The sequence below is a fragment of the Eumetopias jubatus genome, unplaced genomic scaffold (assembly GCF_037043125.1).
Source record: "Eumetopias jubatus isolate StellerSeaLion01/CBP00866 unplaced genomic scaffold, mEumJub1_p1.0 scaffold_17, whole genome shotgun sequence".
NCBI classification, from domain to species: domain Eukaryota; kingdom Metazoa; phylum Chordata; class Mammalia; order Carnivora; family Otariidae; genus Eumetopias; species Eumetopias jubatus.
The window spans coordinates 10,287,637-10,307,367 of record NW_028274823.1 but is presented as its reverse complement, the minus strand read 5'-3'; the positions used below and the strand labels follow the sequence as shown (position 1 = coordinate 10,307,367).

General features: G+C 46.4%; 1 protein-coding gene across 2 annotated transcripts; it reads right to left on the bottom strand.

Moving 5' to 3' along the window:
- Positions 1–302: 302 nt before the first annotated feature.
- On the bottom strand, positions 303–12,841 carry NSMCE4A (NSE4A component of SMC5/6 complex). Of its 2 annotated transcripts, XM_028121804.2 has the most exons (11): positions 12,505–12,840; positions 11,680–11,757; positions 9,610–9,740; positions 7,666–7,817; positions 5,627–5,726; positions 4,843–4,933; positions 3,866–3,960; positions 2,306–2,354; positions 1,482–1,576; positions 1,301–1,386; positions 303–474 (listed from the first exon to the last, which is right to left on the bottom strand). In XM_028121804.2, the coding sequence occupies exons 1-10, from the start codon at positions 12,794–12,796 to the stop codon at positions 1,312–1,314; spliced, it is 1,158 nt and encodes a 385-aa protein (XP_027977605.1). In that variant the 5' UTR covers positions 12,797–12,840; the 3' UTR covers positions 303–474; positions 1,301–1,311. The 2 variants fall into 2 exon arrangements, with proteins under 2 accessions (XP_027977605.1, XP_087875949.1); XM_088019823.1 differs by having other exon boundaries at positions 396–1,386; positions 12,505–12,841.
- Positions 12,842–19,731: the final 6,890 nt, after the last annotated feature.

Below are 19,731 nucleotides of genomic sequence, written 5' to 3'. Positions count from 1 at the left end.
AGAGGACTGCTGCTGGGGACAGGTATCCAGCCTGGCCTGGCAGAGGAGCGGGCTGAAGAGTTTCCTGTGAGTAAATCACAGGCTGCAACCTATAAAATGGCTGATATGTGACTGCGTTTTACCTACAAGAACAATAATTTCGTACAGTTCAACCCAAGATTTGTGGACCTGAGCAGCTAACTTTACAGCTAAAGAACCATAATGATGTGCAGGCCGTAACAACCTAACTAAAAAGGTTTTAATGGGACGGACTGGAGAAAGGACAAACTCTGGCATGATGGGAAAATAAAAAGTAACTACAATTATTTGTGAAGATGGCAGTGAATTTCCTTTAATCAAAGACAACCATGACAAATTCATTAACTATCAAAAGCTACATTTTACTAAAAACAATCTGTCTTTAAAAATGTTTAATCATACAATATATACAATACATGCTTCTTTCCTCTTTCGATTTCACTATCCATTTGAGTCCTAAAAAGAGGAGGGAAAAATAGCTGGTTACCAGTTTATAAGTGTAAAATGAATCAAAAGTTCACCTGATATACATAAACAGGATCTAATAACTAGTCCTTTCTCTGTGAGTAGAGCCCCAGGCCACGCATATTATATACCTTATGTCTGTTCTGTTTCCCTCAGTTATCTTGGAACAAAAGCAGCTCAGTTAATTGAGGTGCATATTAAGAGTTTACGTTAAGTATTAAAAGCTAATTTGAAACTCTCAAAATTATAGAAAATTTGAGCTTAAAAAAAAAAAAAGCACCCTTAAGGATCTAATTCAGCCCCCCCCATTTTACAGATAGATTTGTAGACAAAATGAAGCTGAGTGAGATTAAGTGATTTGCTCAGTGATTTTAAACTAAGGGGACGGAGCAAAAAGAATCCAGGTCTTCTGACTCCCGCCCACAGCAAATGCCCGATCATCATGAAGATTTCCTTCTAGCACGTTCTCCTTCGTAAAAGTGAAGAAGTGTTTGACAGCGTAACTCAGATTTCAGAAAGGCCCATTTACTGACATTATTCCAGGTATTCCTCCTTTTCTACTTCAGAGCTGTAAAACAAGCAAATCGGATCGGGCGGGGAACGCAGCTGATGGGAGGGGCCGATATTCTACTTAACCGAAGCAATCCGAAGAAGGGGACTTGCAGCCACTAGGCCCAACGTGGCCTTTCGCACGGGCACACACACACTTCTCAGAATGGGGCACTGGAGGGAGGCAAATCCCAAGTTCACCCGAATGCGAAAAAGGAAGATGGTCTGGAATGCTAATTAACATTTAATAACACATAAGAAGTACTACCTTTGCTGGCGTCAAGCGCTTAGCCTCTGCCGGCTCTGGCCTGAAGCAATCACAGGCTCTGAAATCTCAAAGGTCTTCACGATCTCCTGGCAGAGAACAAAGGAAGAACGTTTGGGGACTGGGTTTACAGCAAACGAAGTGGGAAAGCAGAACTACCCCGGGGCAACATGCAGAGCTTTACCTCCCAGTCACGGTAACTCAAAGCTATAATTCCTTGATTCCTAATTTGGGTGTTTTGGTCAATTCCCTCACTTTCTTCATTAATATTAACAGGCTCTGTTTGAAAGACAAAAGTTTTCAAAGGTTATCAAATCGCAAGAGGTACTCTGAACAAGGAACTGATGAGAACGAATGAACCTGTATCGAAGACACTTACAATATTACATACTTATTATGATTCCGTGCATCACTGATGTGTTAAGAGTGTTATTACGGTAGTAAGTAATCCATTTGCTTCCATTAAAAAAAAAAATACCTCCCATAGTAGAGTTACACGTGGCAATCATTTGAAAACTTCTGCATATCTACCCACCAACCTCAGAGCTGAGCCCTAGTGAGTCCAAGAGAAATTGAGAACTATTAAAGTACCAATCAGGGCAATAAAAATACTTGACTCTCTATAGGGGACCTTAGAAAGAAAGGACTCACTGAGCTGGTGAAATAATTCAACTAAGAAAGATCCTCTCAAGGAGAGGAGAGGGAGGTGGCTTCAGGGAAAAAACAGAAGGAAGAAAAGTACAACAGCAACTATAATTACAAACATTTTCAAAACTGGAGGGACTTTCTTGTTAACCTTTAGGGCAGATGTTAAGTCAATGATACAGATGAACCCCCTAATTTTAACTGATGACTGTGTCTGCAGTATTTCAGTTAGTTGAGCAAGACAGAGCATTGTAAAAGTTACCTAAAATGCAAACGCGGTTACATTCAGAAAACTGCATTTCATGAACTCGAATAACATACATTTTCCCTAAAACTCATTTTTCTTAACACAGTATCGTTTACCTATTATTGGCAGTCGGTCTTGGTCAAGCTTTATTCTTGCAAAACCATCCTAAAACACAAACATACCTTTAGATTTAGATTCAAAAGCCGATTTAAAAGATTACATTCAAAACCTACAATCATTGGATAAAAAACATTATTAATTAGAAAACTCCATATCCCATGGGGCACCTGGGTAGTATAGTCGGTTAAGCGTTCGACTTGATTTCGGCTCAGGTCATGATCTCAGGGTCATGAGATTGAGCCCCACACTAGGCTCGATGCTCAGCAGGGAGTCTGCTGGAGATTCTCTTTCCGCCTCTCCCCCCTTTCTCTCTCTCAAAAAAAAACCCCTCCATATCCCAGACAATCAATATCGTTACAGTACTGTAACAATAATGAGATTATATGGACAAGACTTTACTTTGGGGCATCCTTCAGGTTTCTCATCAGCCTCGATCCTGAGGATCTCCTAAATAAAACTGTTAACTGGCTTGGCTCTTAAAACTTGGCCCTTAAATGTGATTCATGCATATTTTTGGACACTCGGCATTTTATTATGCATAACTCATCATTTACTGCTGACAAAATATGCCTTTGTTATCATTTCTGGGAAAATACTTTGGTCGAGAAAAGATTTTTCCTGAGGTTAAAATCAAATTCATCATCCATGAGCGGGAGTGCAACCTGTTATAAGACTAAAGACAGTCGAAAGCAAATTTCCATAGTATATTTCTGAGTAGGGGTTTTTTCTTTTTTTTGAACCTCTACTTTGAAATAATTTCCAATTGAAAGGGCTACAAGGCCACCGTAAAGACCTCTCATATATTCTTTCCCCAGCTTTACCATCTGTTCAAGTTTTGCCACGTTATTTCCCCCTCTACATACGTATTAGGAATTTTCATGAGAAAATAAGTGATAGACAACCTGCTCCCTTTCCTTAATACTTTCACTGTATGTTTCTTGACAAGAACAAGATCTTTTCTTACAAGACAACTATCAAATTTGGGAAACTTAACATTTATACCATACTGTTATCTAATCTACAGCTCCATATTCAAATTTTGTCAATTCATCCTGTAAATTCCTAAAATGTAAAAGCAAGCACAGTTTTGTTTTGTTTTTTTAAGTTTATTACGTTTAGTAATCTCTATAGCCAATGTGGAGCTCAAACTCACAACTCTGAGATTAAGAGTCGCACACTCCACCGACTGAGCCAGCCAGGTGCCCACACAAATTTTCAGCTAGTTTCTTCTGCCTGTGTGCCAATGATTTGCCACAACGGGTCTACCATCCATGCCAGTTAGTACAAATACCTTTGCCGGCTCCCATCCACAGCTTTTTTTACCCCCTTTTTTTTGAGAGAGAAACAGAGCAAGTGCAGGGTGGAGCAGAGAGAGAATCTTAAGCAGGCTGCACGCCCAATGCAGAGCTGGATGCAGGGCTCGATCTCACGACTCTGAGATCATGACCTGAGCCGAAATCAAGAGACGTTTAACTGACCGACCGAGCCACCCAGGCACCGTTATTTACCCTTTTAAAAGCTATAAAAGAAAGAAGAGAAATAATCTTAAATCTTACCCTTATAATGAAGGAAACATGAAAGATGTTTTCCACTGTTCGGGGGAAAGAATGTGGATCAACCACAAAGTCAAAGAAGGACATAGGAGTATCAGCTATAGACAAAAGAGGAAAAAAAATTCTTCAAAACAGGAAAGATGATTTTTGCCAATCAGTAAGACCAATATTCTCCTGTGTTAGCAGAGGAAGGAAATGGGCACTCGACCTGTCGTGGGAGTGAAAACTGATTTAGCCCTTCTGGGGGGGCAATGTGACGTTATCTGTGAAAAATATGTACGTCTACTGATCTGGCAACCCGCCTCTCAAAAGCTGTCATACAGAAATATCAGCATGTGCGCACAAAGTTGTGTACCAAGATTTCCCCCCGCAGTGGGGGGGGGAAATTATTCTTTCACAAGAATAAAATGCTACAAAGAACTCAGTCGTCCACCCACAGAGGATACAGCCATACAGTGGGAACCACTGAAAAGAATAAGGAAGGGGGAGCTGGATGTATGGAGAGGAAAGAATGTCCACATGGAAAACTCAGGTTGCAGAAGAATGTATTATGATTAGCTTTGAAAAAAGCAAAAAAACCAACAAAAAGTCCCAACTTACTTATGTGCAAAGTCACGGGACAGACATAAACATAAGATCTGAAAGTAGACAAGCACATCATACAGGTGGCTGCCTCTGGGGAGCGAGGGAGTCAGTACTCAACTCTACTTTATCCCCTTCTACGGCAACTTTTATTTTGTAACAGAGAAAATACCCCATCTTTTAAAAGCAAAAATGGAAAGTTACTTTGCCAACACTCTCCCATGGGATTGCTAAAGGAGAAGCTGCATTAAACATACATGCCAAAAAAGAATCAAAATGATTCAAACACTACATGTAACTGAAAATGCTTTTTAAAAAAAATAACTTCTCACTGCAAGTGACACGTCTCTAACTGATAAATACAAATTGCTCTACTTTGAACTTGGCATCATACTTACGATCTTCTCGAAAATATGTTTGCAACAATCCCAAAATTCTTTCCACTTCTTTTTCTGTTGCTTCTTGATGAGATTCTTCCATTTCATTTAACTGAAAAGATAAAGTCATTACGAAGCAGACTGACCTATACTTGCCTGCTCATTCACGTTTTCTGCTCTCTGACATATCCAAACTCCTCTGTCTTTTATTGGGGGATTGCTAGCAGTTTTTATCCTCTTCTTAAAATTTAAAGTTAAAAAAAAAGATTGTCTCGTTTCAGTAACATTTTTTATATTAACTTTTTAATAGAGGAGTAACATTACCAAATCAACCATTTTCGGGTTGAACATAAATAGCAAAATACAAAAGGCGCAGTTTGAGAACAGTGATTCTCAACTGAAAGTGCTTTTGCCTCCTGGGGACATCTGCCACTATCTGGAGATGTTTTTGGTTGTCACAACTGGCGGGAGGGGGAGGCAACTGGCACCTAAGGGGGAGAAGCCGAGGATGCCACACAGCATCCTACAACACACAGGACAGCCTCTCACAACAGAGAAGGATCCAGCCCCCAATGTTGATGGTGCCGAGGCTAAGAACCCCTGGTTTGGGAGAACTGATCCAAACTACAGACATGAATTAAAACTAAGGAGTTAATCCAATAAAATGTTTAAAAGCTGAAATTATTTAAGTAATTATTTAATGAACCAAACCGGACTCTAGACCCTAAGGCTTGGAAAGATGGCCAGATTGCCCGTATATTGTATTAATAGCTGCTGTAACCTGAGGTGTTTTTAAAAAACAAACCTGGTCGGGCATTGTCTTCCTCTCTTCTGTCGTGGGAACTTTCCTTGGACGATCGCTTCGTGGCTTTGGCACAGGGAACTCTCCTTGTATTGAACCCAACCTAATGAAAAATATGCTTTCATGTCTTTTTTTGTTTGTTTTTTAAACAAACTGATTGCACTAACTGGAAGCAGTTCCCATGGAAATGGTCGAATTCAGACCAGGCTCCAGTGATATACGAACTGACATTGGACCAAAACTCTTGTCAGGTTTGTGACATCCTTCTGCTCCCTTTGTGTGTCTCAAAGAACTCCTAGGAGCTTTACTCAACCACAGATACCCTCTCAAATGCCTTCCTAGTTTGCTCTCAACAGTAAACCGTTAAATACGCCTGTGGTCTTCCCAGCTAGCCTACTGTCTCTTTGGCAAAGCCAACTTCAGATCAGTGGGAAGGCTGACAGTGTGGGAAAGGGGAACAAAGAGCTCCACGGGGGTTAAAAGCCTTTGGACTAGGGGTGCTAAGGCTGAGGCTCCCAGCCTAGGACTACGGAACACACCCCACACCTGTCTCAGAAGGACAGGTCAAACAGAAGCCATGGGATTCTTTCCCCCTTTGGACTCTCTACACCCCTTTAAAAAAGCCCTACTGCAGACTTAAGCTACAGTAATAGATGTACCAAGCAGAGGCCAAGGCCCCGAGAACATGGACCCATATGGTCCCTAAGCTCGAGGAGCTCAAAGCATGCAGTGTACATGGACAGACCCAAATCCACACACACACACACACACACACACACACACCCATTTCAACATAATACAGTAGATCCTACAGTGCTGTGCTAGAGTAATACTCAAGTGCTCTGAGAGCACAGGGGCCAGAGATCTACCCAGACATGGGAGTGATGGGGTCGGGATCTCTGACCTTATAATGATACCTCTGTCTGGAGAAGTTACTGGAAGCTTCCAAGTTAGGGCCTGGGAGAGGAGCAAACCTTCCCAGATGGAAAAGACTGGGGGAAGACACTGGAGGCCAAAGTAACAGCAAATGCAAGGGCACAAAGCTGTAAGCAGTTCACTGTGGACGCAGGCTGTGCTGGATAAGGAGAGAAAGTTTAAGGCACAGCACCCCGGCTGCATTTAGATCCTGGGATTTATGACAGAGCCTTGAGCTCAAAAGCAAAGAACAGAGATTTGGACTTCATCCTGTAACGAAGATGAAAGATCTTTATGCTGACATGTACGCAGTGGTTCTGGGCCCCTGGGTCACCTGAAGGCTTCTGAAAAACAGATGCGTGGCCCCACACCTGTGCATCTCCAAAGCGTTCTCGCTGAGGTACCGCCGCCCTCCAGAGCTTTGGGAGGGTGAACTGGAGTACACAGATGCCCAGGAGCTGGAGCACGTAAGGGAGAAACAACTGGGTGGCTGCCCCAGAGAAAGTATCTGCTGGGGGTCACAACCAATGCCTTTGAAGGTGGTCTTACAAAAGAACCAGCAAGGGCTATTCTTCGTTCCTCCAAAAGGGCTGAGCTAGGAAATTAGGACAGAAGCTAAATTGAGTATGAAGATAAACTTTTCAAAAGTAGAGTGGTTTCCAAAAAAATGGGCCGGGCAGTTTATGTGAGTGACTCAAGCAGGCTTCCAGTACAAGTCAGTGACCATCCAACAGGAAATTACAATGAATGGCACTTGACGTACGTTAGTAAAATCTTAAAAGACCCTCCATAAGAGGTATCATCCTCCTACAGCATAAGGGTTAAAGACGACAAAATAAAGCCAGACATTGTGCCCCAGACCCAGAGCCTCACACACTAGAAAACAAGGGAGCCAGCAGGGCCCTGTGGTAAAAGCGGTTCTGGCCCACAGCCTTTCCTGCTTAAATTAAGCAGGATGAGGTTCCATCCACATCGAGATTTCATGGGCTTTTCGATCAAAGCTTAGAAAAATCTCCACACAATGGCATCCTGATTGTCACCGCCACCCTACCAGATAATTCTTGTTCCTACGATAACAACTTAAGGTTACAAATGGCTGGTCTGACCGATTTTTAAAATAATCTTACAGAAAGTGGAATGTATGTGTTTTATTAAAGGTGTTTTCTGCTGTTTTGCCTGATATTTTCCAGGAGTCATAGACTATGAATTCAAAATCAGAACTATCTTCATCACGGATGAGTTCTTCAGCTTCTAGCGGATTTACACCCATATGTGTCAGCTACAAAAACGAAGGGAAACAAAAAACCCCAGTTAAGCCACAGGCAATCATTCACCACATCCAATAATCTCTATCACTAAACTTGAAGAGGCCAGAGGCAAAAAAGCCTGTTCAGTGCCCTAACACGTTGGCTACATTTCGTATTATACAAATAATCTTATATAAATTCCACCTTTCAAAGGTAGAAACACTAGAAGGAATGAATCCTTAGTCCATCAAAGTATTAGGAAAGCTGTACCAACATACAAATCTGAAATCACATCCCAAATCAAAGGCTCCAGGACAGAACAGGCAAGTTTAGCTGGCTTTTGGATTTTCGTTTTTAGCCAACCTCCTAGAGACCTCTCTTCAGCTTGTGTCTCAGTATATCCAAAGAGCAGTGGCCTAGAGTCAGAGAATCGCTCATCTTACCACTGCCTTCCTGGGAAGAGTTGCTAGAAGTCTAATAATTCTCTTATCCCACACTATCTCACAGAAAATCAAAGTACCCTGATTACATTATGAAATTATAAAATGCCTACAAGTTATCAAATTAAAATAGTAATATCAAACATAAACAATAATCAAAAAGCCCTCGGGAAGCTTGCCCCTATTAATAAAAGCAATCAAACTCTGAAGAGAGGCTGCAAGAGCCCGATCAGAGACGTAAGGTCAGCAAGCCTCCGCCCCCCCGTTGCCCTGTCCCCCGCTACTGCCCGCGGAAGGAGGACGCGTCCATTTCTGTCCGGTCAAATCTACCCATCTTTGCTTTATAGACCTATACTTGATGCACTCAGAAGGGTCCTCCCCACCCAGCGATTTCAGAGCTGTAATTTAGGGTTTTACACTGAATGCCTTAAGACTTCGGGAATTTACTCCAATTTGTTAAAGTACACAGCTCACCTGGATAAATACCAGTAATTTAAAAAAAGATAACCCAGTATATGGTCACTTTATTTATTCAACTATACATGAGTGTGCATTTTCCAAATGCATTATACCTCACAATAAAAAAGTTAAAAGAGAGAAAATTTTAAGGTTTTAAATTTAAGTAAATTAAATTTCAATTTTGAACCATTTAAGGTTTTAAAAACACAAGAAATTCATCTGCCTCCTGCCTTTACAAAAGAATTAATTTATCTGGGCCGGTCTCCTGGTACTAAATCATTTTAATAACCATTTAACAAACATTCAGGCAGAAATTCAAAGTCCTAGCACAAATGCTAGGACAGAGGTTAGATCAGAGTAGAACCAAAAACAGAAAAAAAAAAAAATCACAACATAGTAAAATGCAAGGTCAGCCTCACTGTGCTTTTTTGGTAAATCTACCAAAGTTTAAAAATTTTAGGTAACAACCATTCAAAGAAAGGTGAATAAAACAACAAAAAGACCCACAAAAAAGCAAAACCCCAAGCATATTCATATGGTTCCAAGATACTGTCAAGGACTAATGAAAACATGCCCCCCCACCAGGCCTAACTCCTCTCCAGCTGAGCCCTGCCACCTGCAGCCCAGGACAAAGGCCCGGGGTCACTGAGAATGAAAAAAAATGACCATTTGTAAATAAACATAGCACCCAGAGTCTTAGAATGCTAAGAGATTTTTAAACCTCTAAGTTCCTCCACAGGGCTCCCCTGTCATTGTTTAACTTGGTGAGATCTCTTTGGAGGAATCCGAGACGTGCCCCCCCAGCCCCCAAAAAAGGAAAAAGGAAGTGAAATCCATTTGCATACAGATCTTAGCAAAGTAGATAATTATACAATATGTGACATGGGAAACATTTTTTATTAAGATTCTGTAGCTTTGAACTTACTAGAGTTTCAACATATCTTAACATATCAAATGAGTTCAGATCAGAACGCAGCTGCTTTGCTTTCTCTTTGCCCAAATCTGAAGCCAGAACAAGAAACTGGGCATCCAGGACTGCTTCTCTTGCTCGGGACACTATTCAGAAAAGAAGGAAAATACACATTACTAAAAACCCATTATTCACAGGGATTTTCCCAAAATTTCCACCTACTTACTTGACATTTCCCACTGGACCAAAAAATACATATATATATATTCTCAAACATACCCATGTCCCTCTAAAACCTGGCTCCTCTACCCAACCCACCAAAATCCGGAGTCAGAGCTGACCAGTCCTCCTAAAAGCCACTCTCTCCCCGGGGTCCTGCTCCTGTGACCTGAGCCACCAGCTCTTCATAGCTCTGGTTCAACAAAGCCTCTCTCCTCTCCCACACCGGCTTTTTCCTCTGACCCCAGGAGCCCATCTTTGCCACGATTCCCACCTGTGCGGAGGTCAGTCAAAAGGGAGGCCCACTCTGTGTAAGGCAGGGTGGCTTGCTGAGCAGCAAGAGTAGGAGTGCAGGCTGGGCAGGCAGCCTAGGACTCCCGCCCGCCCCCCCCCCAGCCCCCGCCCCCCCCCCCCGAGTCAGCACAGGCCACCACGTCAACAGGCTACCGCAGGGCAGCGACTCTGAGGATGGGTGACCCGAAAACGTTTGACAGAGGACCCAGGACTTAAGATAAGCTATAGAGAGAAAAAGATTTCAACAGAAGAAGACACAAAGCGAATGGGGCAGGGAGTGGGGGAGGGGGAAGGGACAGGCCCTCTGGAGTTAAGAGCAGGCCTGGGGGGCCCCCGGGAAGGGGGAAAAGTGCTCTGGGAACACCTGGAAAGGCAAACTGGAAAGGGAGCCAAGAAGAGGGGAACGGGGCAACGCTCAAATACAGAAACACCTGTGCCTGGAGGCCTTTTCACTTGGATCCCCTACTTCCTGAACCCGCCTCAGGCTGATGAACTTGCGGACTACCGGTTCTGTTTGTATACATCATTTTTCTCCCATTTTATTTTGGGAGCGAGGCTGCGGAAGCGACCACGCGTGAAAGAGGGCAGCAGGGGCCGGGGCTGGAGGCTTGCTCCTGGGCTGCCCCAGGGCCTTGCCCACCGGCCTCCTGGCGCGGCTGGAGAGACAAGTGCAGACTTCTCTGTCACAGATGGCTCTGAGGCCTCCACCGAGTTAAAACCATGAATGCCAAGGATCTAGAATTCTGTGTTTGCTGAGCGACGCCCAGAGCCCAGCTGAGTGAGAGAACTTTGCCTTAGCGAGGTGACCCAGTCAGCAGGGCGGAATCAGCCGAGGGGGAGGCCATGTGTGGCTCAGGAACTAATAAGACGCACAGTAAAACCGCACCGGAGTTGAAGGAGTCGAGAGGAACCTTGAGGAGACCGACTGGGAGTCCCGGAGTGAAGAGAAGACAGAGCTAGGGACGGTGCAGGAGGGATTTAACCAGGTGGTGGGCAAACGCCCAGTTCTGGAAGGATTCCAATGAGATTTAGCAAATGTGGGAGACCCCACTGGGGAATGGCGAGGAGGCTGTGACCAGAGCTAGAAGGACACTCCTTTGCGAACAGGCAGACAGAAAAACGTTAACGGCGGGCAACAGGTAACCCATTAGTCATAAGTAGGGCATGGCTAGGCATACAGCTTCTGGTCCTCAAAGAACACAGAGAACCGTGTTCTATTCAACAAATGCATCCTGGGAATAGAGCAGCCGATACCACAGACAAATGAAAGGTAACACATGCAAAGTTCTCAACCCTGAACAAGCAACAGGACCACCTGGGCGGGGGGTGGCGGGCGCTTGCTGAAATAGGCTGCTGGCTGCACCCCCAGAATTTCTCATAAAGGCTTCAGGGCGCCTGAGGGGAGTTCTGAGCAGAATCACCACTACAACGAAAAAACTTGCAACAGTAGCAAAGCACTATTAGAATATGTGGGAATTGTTTGATGTCAATAATTTGGCTCTTACATAAAACTAATTAAAATTACTCTAAAACTTATAATAAAAATTGCTCATATATAAAATAACGAATTACCTCCATTAAACAGAGTGTTGGCCTCTTCAAGGACTTCTGTTAATTTGTCGCTGGCATTCAGTATATCCTCCCGGTTTTCTACGTAAAAAATACAAGGTTTGGGAAATGTACTCATCAGGCGCTCATAGTCCGTGACGACGCGATCACTTGCAGGACAGCCAAGCCCGGGCCCCTGCTCCCCGGGTGTGTATGTGGGGGGGGGGGGGGGCGGATTACTTCACACATCTCCGTCTTTTTAACCCAAGTGGCTCGGAAAGAGAGAGGGAACTATACCTTTAAGTAGCACGAACTTTAAAAGGGGCCCGGCTGCCTTTAACCTTCACCCAAGGGGCTCCACAGCTTCTGCAGCCTCTGAGGAGCGCTCCTAAGGGCGGTTCCCAAACTCTGCAAGCCACAGAGGCCCCTCGAGGGCCACCCGACAGATGGGCGGGCCTCCCCGAGTTTCCGAGTGGGTCGGTCCGGGGTGCGGCCCGAGGACTGGCATTTCTGACAGCTCCCTGGTGGCGCTGCCCCCCTCCCCGCCCCCGCGCTGGGCGGGCGACCGCGCGCCGGACCCGGCGACTGCCAGAGAAGACGCCCCGGGCCCCGCGTCCCGCCGCCGTCGCCCCTTCCCGGCCGTCCCGGCCCGCGCGGCGCCGTCCTGCCCCCTCGGGGCCCGCGCGCCCCCGCCAAGGTCGCGCAGCTCGCTCCACGCGACGGCGCGGGGCCGCCTCGCGAGCCAATCGAGGCGCGGCCGGGCGGCGCGGGGTCGGCCGGGGCGCCGTTGACCAGCCGGGCCGCGCGGGCCTGCGTCCGCCACCTGCCCCCGCCCGCGCCCCGCCTTACGTTGGACCGAGTTGATGAGCGCCCGGTACTGATGGCGGATCTGGCGGCACAGGCCGTGGTCGGTCTCCGCCTCCAGGCTCGCGGGGTCCACCATCTCGTCCCCGGAATCCGACGGCTCCGTCTCCTCCAGGCTCGGGCGCTCCGGGGCCTCCCTGCGCTCGGGCGCGGCGCCGCGGCGGGACACGGGCGACAGCGGGGACCGCGAGCGGGAGCGGGAGCGGGTGCGATCCCGGTGCGGGTCGCGGCCCCGGCCCCGGCCCTCGGACCGGCGGCCGCTGCTGTCCCCGGACATCGCCGCCAATTCGCCGTGCAACTTCGGAACGGCGGAAGTTCGCGCCAGAAACTGAAACCCCTGCTCGGCGCGAGCGCCTGCTCCCCGCGGAACGCGGCTCCCGGGCCGGCGCCAGCGCACAGCGACGCCTCTGGCGGGAGGCCGGCGGCGGGCGCGGCGCGGGGCGCTCCCGAGGCGCCGCGGGGCCCTGCCCCGGCCCTGCGCTCCCCGCACATTGGCTGCACCAGGGGCCCGCTTCCCGTACGGTGCGGGCCCTAGAGCCTTGCCCCGCGGGGCCCGCGGGGCCACCCCGCCAGGCCTGCGCCTTCCCGGGTGTCCTTGGCTCCCTGGGCCCCGGCCACAGCCTGGCGACGACAGGGCGCGCGGTGCCTGTGCGTCCGCGGCGGCTGCGGCGTTTGAGCCGGGCAAGCGCGGGCCGTGGAGACAGGAGAGGCGGCTCTGTGACCTTAGCTTCTCTGAGCCCTCACTGGGCGGATCAGATGAGGTCCCTGTGCCTCTGGCAGTCCCACGCGTGGTGAAGACAGAAGAGCAACAACAATTAACGACAAAAATGGTCTTTCTCCTAGTAAACGCTCTGCTAACCGTCCCTTCTAAATACCTACATCATGGCAGTTTATGTTCACAATTGGTTCTCAAACTAAAATATTCTAAAATACCCTCAACAGGGTCCAAGACATGGAATTATATTCAGAAAATGTAGGAGTTTCATTCTTCATGTTTTGGGTTGCGCTGCAAATGTCGTTTCCCAAAAGTTCTCTTTGGTGCTGAGAATACATTTTATTTGTTCCAAGGAACAATATTGGCAGTTGAGTTACTACTCAAGTCTACAAAAATACCCTTTTGTGCATGGTGGGCACTCAGCTGGAGGTAAGCACTATTCGCTGCCCGCCCCCCCCCCGCCCCCCCCAGCGGCTGATACAACCCGCGAGCCCCACTTACCTGGGTTCCGGAAGGTATCCTCTGATGCCTGCCTCACTGGATGAATGGTGATTGGCCTAAGTGAGTCATGGTGACCTTATCCTCCTTCCTCTATGACTGGACTAGGGATGGGCATGTGATCCAGTTCTGATCAGTGAGACGTGAAGGGGCTTACTGTCTGGATGAAAAAGCCTCCAGAAAAGAGAGCCTTTATCCCCATCCTCACTCCTCTGAGACGCTGGTATGATGACCCGGTTCTAGGCGTGATGGCAGCTGTCTACTCCTGATGAAGTGACAAGCATAGGAAAGAGCAGAATGCTGGGGGCAGTGGAAAGGAAGGATAGACATAGCTCAGCCGCGGAATAACTGCCTGTCTCCAGCCTGTGTTATCTCCTGTGTTCATTGCTTTGGGGTTATCACTTGCAGTTCAATGCATTGGAACTGAGACAAATACTTAGCATTCTCCTAGGTGGAAATTCATTCCACGCTGCAGACAAAAATGCCTAGAACATTTCGTTCAATTTAACAAGCTTTTGGTGTGTACTAATGAGCTCTACAAACACAGGAGGTCACAAAGATGGCTCAGAGACTTGCCTTTGCCATCCATGGTCTCACAAGGAGACAGACATGAAAGTGATCCTAAGATTCATGTGGCGGTACAAGGGATCCAGAAGCCAGAACAATCTTGAAAAAGAAGAACAAAGTTGGCAGGACTCACATTCCTCAATTCCAAAACTTACCTCAAAGCTGTAGTAATCAAGACTGTGTGGAGCTGGCATAAGGATAAACATAGATCAATGGAATAAAATGAAAAGTCCAGAAATAAACCTATTCATCTACGGTCAATTGATTTTTTTTTTACAAAGTTGCCAAGACAATTCACTGGGGGAAAGAACAGTCCTTGCTACAGTTGTGCTGGGACCATTGGCTATTCATATGGGAAAGAATGAAGTTGGACCCCTCCTTAATGCTATCTATAAAAATGAACTCAAAATGGATCAGACGTAAATGTAAAAGCTAGTATTATAAAAATCTTAGAAGAATTCGCAGGTATAAATCTTTGTGACCTTGGCTTAGGTAATGGTTTCTTAGATATGACACCAAAAGCACAAGCAACCAATATCTGATGAGGGCTGAAGCCATGGAGAAGGGGCCACCAGACAGGAGCTGTGGTCCTAGAGGCATGCAGTCATGCCAAAAAAAGAGGAAGTGGGGGTAAAACACCTTGGTCTCTCTCTCCCAAACATCTCTTTGAATGATTTTACCTCCCATTGGCTAAGGCCAATATAAAGCCAGTGGGCAAGAGAACCTGTGTGATACACTCCATAGATCAGTGTCTGGGCAGAGCAAGGCTAAGAAAGGTGGAGATTAATTTGATGTAAGGGTGGAAACAAATGGAGAATAACCCACATGTTGGGTAAGAGGTATATCAGGGTCTATTTAGCTAGTTATAATAGAAGCTCCACTACAAGGCCTTAGCCAAAATAGTTACAATTTTCCTTGTGGCAATGGAAGTCTAGAAGTAGGCAGTCCAGGATTAGTGAGTTGGCTTGATTGCCTCAACCCAGAATGAGTACATGTCACTGCTGCTCATAGTCTATTGGTCAGATCTGGTCACATGGCCTCAACCCCACCACAGAGGAGACTGGGAGACATATCTTCTATTTCTCTGGTTCCCTCTCCCTTCTTCTTGACTGTCAAAGCCCACTTTCCACCATAGAGGCCAAAAAACAAACAAACAAAACCAGATACTCATTTTTCCTCCCAGATTCCCTCGTACCTGTGGCATGGAATATGACCCAATCTTGACCAAAGGACTAAGGAGAAGTCTGTTGAAGGTCTTCTCGAAAATGTTTTCTCCACAGTAAAAATAGACACTGAAGGGAAATGCCCCTCTTTAGCCAAATGTTGTCATGCCCACATGTGTTGCTCAAAGTGAGGCAGGCATCTTGTGGCCACATGAGGACCCATGAACAAATTAACATTACAAGGCAGAAAGAGCCCGAGTCCTTGATGGCATAACGGAGCTGCTGAACCCAAGCTGCAACTGCCCTCCCTCTGGATATCTTGTCACAGAGGTAATAAATGTCCGTGTTGCTTAAACCATTTTTCACCGGGTGTTCTGTGATTTGCACGCAAAACAATCCAAATGATGCATTTGTTTCTTTCTTAAGCCAGTTTGGTTTAGATTTTCTATTAACCAAGATATAAAGAATCCTAACTCATGCAACCAGATGGATCCAGAAAGTAGGAACTGTGCCCGAAACAGGAAAGACTGATTAGCACAGTAGTCACGCACAGTAATTAGGAAAAAAGCGTTACAAGATGATGGGGCAGAGACCGGTGAGGGGAGAAGAGCTGACTGAGTAGACTCCCTCCTCCTTTCCTGGGAGATGAGCCTCTGGATCTCGCTCCTAACTAACATGACATGACAATGAAGCACTGTCAAGTTAGGAGAAACCCAGAGGGGGACATCTGGTAAACAGGCCTTAATGACCACCAGGCAGAGGGAAGGGATGCAGGAGAGTTCCAGGTGGCGCCGAGGTAGAGGGAAGGAATGCCCTGGTGCACGGAGTCTCCACCAGGCTGTAGCTGGGTACCAGCATTCTTGCAAATCAAATGGGAAAACATGCACATTCTCAGGTGGGAAACAAAGTGTACAGTAGTCCTGGCATGGAGGAAGACAGCCAGCCACAGAGGGATCCTTCTGGTCTGGTCTGATTTGATGCTGGGAATTCTGGATTTGGGGGCTGTATATATGTCTAGCCAGGACCGAGTTAGATCATCTACAATGCGTTTATAGTGGCTAGTGTCTGTCGTAAACATGTCACTTGGTGTAATTTGATATTCAGTATATCTCTCAGGGAGATCTTGGTGCTCCTCATTAGCCAGGCTCCAGGAGAAGGTAGAAGTTAGTAAAAACTCAACCCCCAGTTCTCTGGTAGCTCCTGTTCTGCTAGTGATTACACGAGTCAGTGATGAAAATCTGCCCCTTTTCTGGTGCTTCATTTATTAATGCATGTTTATTGAGGGGTCCGCTAGGTGCCAAACCACGGCTGGATGCTGGAGATGCAGTATGGAAGACAGCAAACAAGGCCCTACACTCATGGGGCTGATGGCTTTCAGAGAGAGACGTCAAGCGAGTGAAACAAAGACGAATATATAATACCCACTGTGTTAAATGCTCAGAAGGAACGGATTTGGAGCTAGGCAGGAATTTGACCTGGATAGTAGAGTCAGGGCCATTAAGCTGAGTTGGGAAGGAGCCCAGGAGGGAAGTTGGGCTGCAGGCGGGGAGGAGAGCAGGGTTTTGGCAACCGGGGCATCACTTTGGTGTTTGGGAACTGCTTTGTTCAAAGGTGGAAAATAATCACAAATGTGTCTGAAGAGTCTCCTGCTAGAGAACAACTCAAACCTTGCATACGCCATATTTTGTATGGCACTACTGGGCTCCCAGAAAATAAAGGAAATTTCTACAGGAACACAAAGGAAAGCCCGGGAGCTCGAGCTGGGAGCTCTTGACACGTGGAACACTGTCCACCCTGGCTGTGGGCGAGCTCTGAGGTGGCTGCGGGCAGAGGGCCTGAGCATCAATAGGCCCACAACACACACTGTTCAGCTGAAGGGTGTCACGTGCCCATGTGATGCAGGCTTGGCGAGCAAGATAGACAAGACCCCTTGCTGTCCCGGCAGACGCTCGCTGGCAATCTTATCAGGCAGAGAGGTGAGATAAATAATTTCAGATGGTGGCAATACGAGACAATTAAAAAGCGTATTGTGGTAAGAGATTACTTACCAGGCAGTGAGGAGTGTGGGTGGGTTACTTGAGCTGGGGAAGTCTGGGAAGCCCCCTCTGAAAAGCTGACAGTTCACTTAAGAATGGGAGTCAGCCTTGTAAATTTAGGGGGTAGAACTTTCCAGATTAGAGACTTCTCTTTTTCCCAAGCCTCTCCCTTAAGTCTAGACACTGATCCAAAAGCTTCTGAGAGGAAACAAAGCCCAGGACTGGGACGCACATGTCCCATTGTCAAGACCTCGAGGCCAGGGTGGCCAAAGACCTGCAAGTGCGGGAAGGAAGGGTACGCTCCGCTCCTAGCGCTTCCCACCTGGATGCAGGAGAGAAAGCACCTGCTCTGCTGTGGTCTGGCCGGAGAGCAGAGGGGCTGCTAGTAGTCAGATGTACAACATGAACCCAGAGAAAGGCATATACACTGTGAGTACTGCTTCCCTGGGGCGGGAATGGGGAGAAGAGACAGCGAGAGGTTATGAAATCTGTACTGTTTCAGCAATGTGTTAATTTTATCATTTCAGAAGAGAAGTTTAATAACAAATATTAATTTTTAATCTGTATTGTCAAACAATAAGTGCAAAATTTTAATGAAACACTGCAAATGAATATTTTCCAGGCTCTCAAGGCTTACGGGTCTAAAGGTCTAAAAAGGACTGTTAGCCTCCCCACCCCACAGTCACCTCCCTCTTTTTATGGAAAAGTCACAGCCATATTAGTAAACAGCAATGGGCTGTGAAACTTCTGCACCTGGAGTGATTTCCAGTTGGCAAAACAAACAACCAGCATTAGCTTGGGGACATTTGGGAACATGCGTAAGCCCTGAGCCTCGTATCATCTTCCAAGTCTCTCCCTCTGTTTGCTTTTCTTTCATTTTGTTAACACTAAGGAGGATTTGTAAATAAATAAAAAAGGCCAATGAATTAAAAAAAAATTTCTAATCTTTCTCATGTTAATGACAGTGTCTTAATGGGATCACCCCTGCTATGTATTTGTCACCCCAAAACTCGAATACATGCCCTCAATAACACTTTAGAGCAGTGCTTTTCGAATGTGCTTGTGCATTTGAATCACCTGGGATGGCTGTTAAAACTGCAGATTCTGATTCAGTATGTCTGGGAGGGAGCCTCTAACTGTCCATTTCTAATTCCCAGGTGATGCCCATGCTGCTGATCGGGGATCATACTAACACCTGCTGGACGAACAGAGATGCAAAACAATTTAAATATGTCTACTGGCTTCTGAAGGCCAGAGTGAGATTTTTTTTCTTATTATTGAGATATAATTCACCTGCCGTAAAATTCACACATTCAAAGTATACGATTCAATGGTTATATTCACAAGAGTGGTGGAACCATCACCACAATCAACTTTAGAAGATTTTCATCACCTTGGGGGAAAAAACGACCCATGCCCATTGGCAGTCACTCCCCCTTCTCCCCAAGTGCTATGAAGAATTTAAAAGAATTTAGGCTGAGGGTATAAATGTTGATTGCAACTTATTTTAGATATGATGGGCAGGGACAACATCTTCTCTGAGAAGGTGACATTTGAGATGCGACTTGATGAGTTCCCCAAAGATACAGGGAAATCGTATTCTGGTCAGAGACGATGGCAAAGAAAAGTCTTTGAGGATAAAATGAGTCTGGCACATTTGAAACTTCAGGGAGGCACGTGTAGCTGGAGAGTGGCACCCAAGGGAGAGAGTGCTGGAAAATGAGTTTGGTTCTGACTCTCATTATCAGTAATTGACCTACGTTGTTTTGTTTCTAGAAATATTTAGGATTGGTGTGAATTGAAGATGGCTGTGAATTCTCTGACACTCCTGCTGAGATAGCAAATTTATGTCTCCTCCCCTTTAACGTGGGCCACCGTCTGACCAATAGAATACAGAAATGACACTGTGCCAGTTTCTGGATCCAGGCCTTAGGAGATTGGCAGCTTCTACATTCTGTTTAGGGGAACATTTACTCTTGGAACCTATCCTCCATACCATAAGGAAGCTCCAGACAAATGGAAAGGCCATGTAGAGGTCACAGGTGAGCTGCCAGCCAAAGACTGTGTCACCCGTCAGCCATGTGCATGAGGCTTTGGGACATCCAGCCCCACTGAGCCCTCAGATGGCTCTGGTTCTAGCTTTTGTCTGACTGCAGTTACATGAGAACCCTCCCTCAACATGAGAACCACCTAGCGGAGCCCAGCCAACTCACAGAACCATGAGAGAGATTTT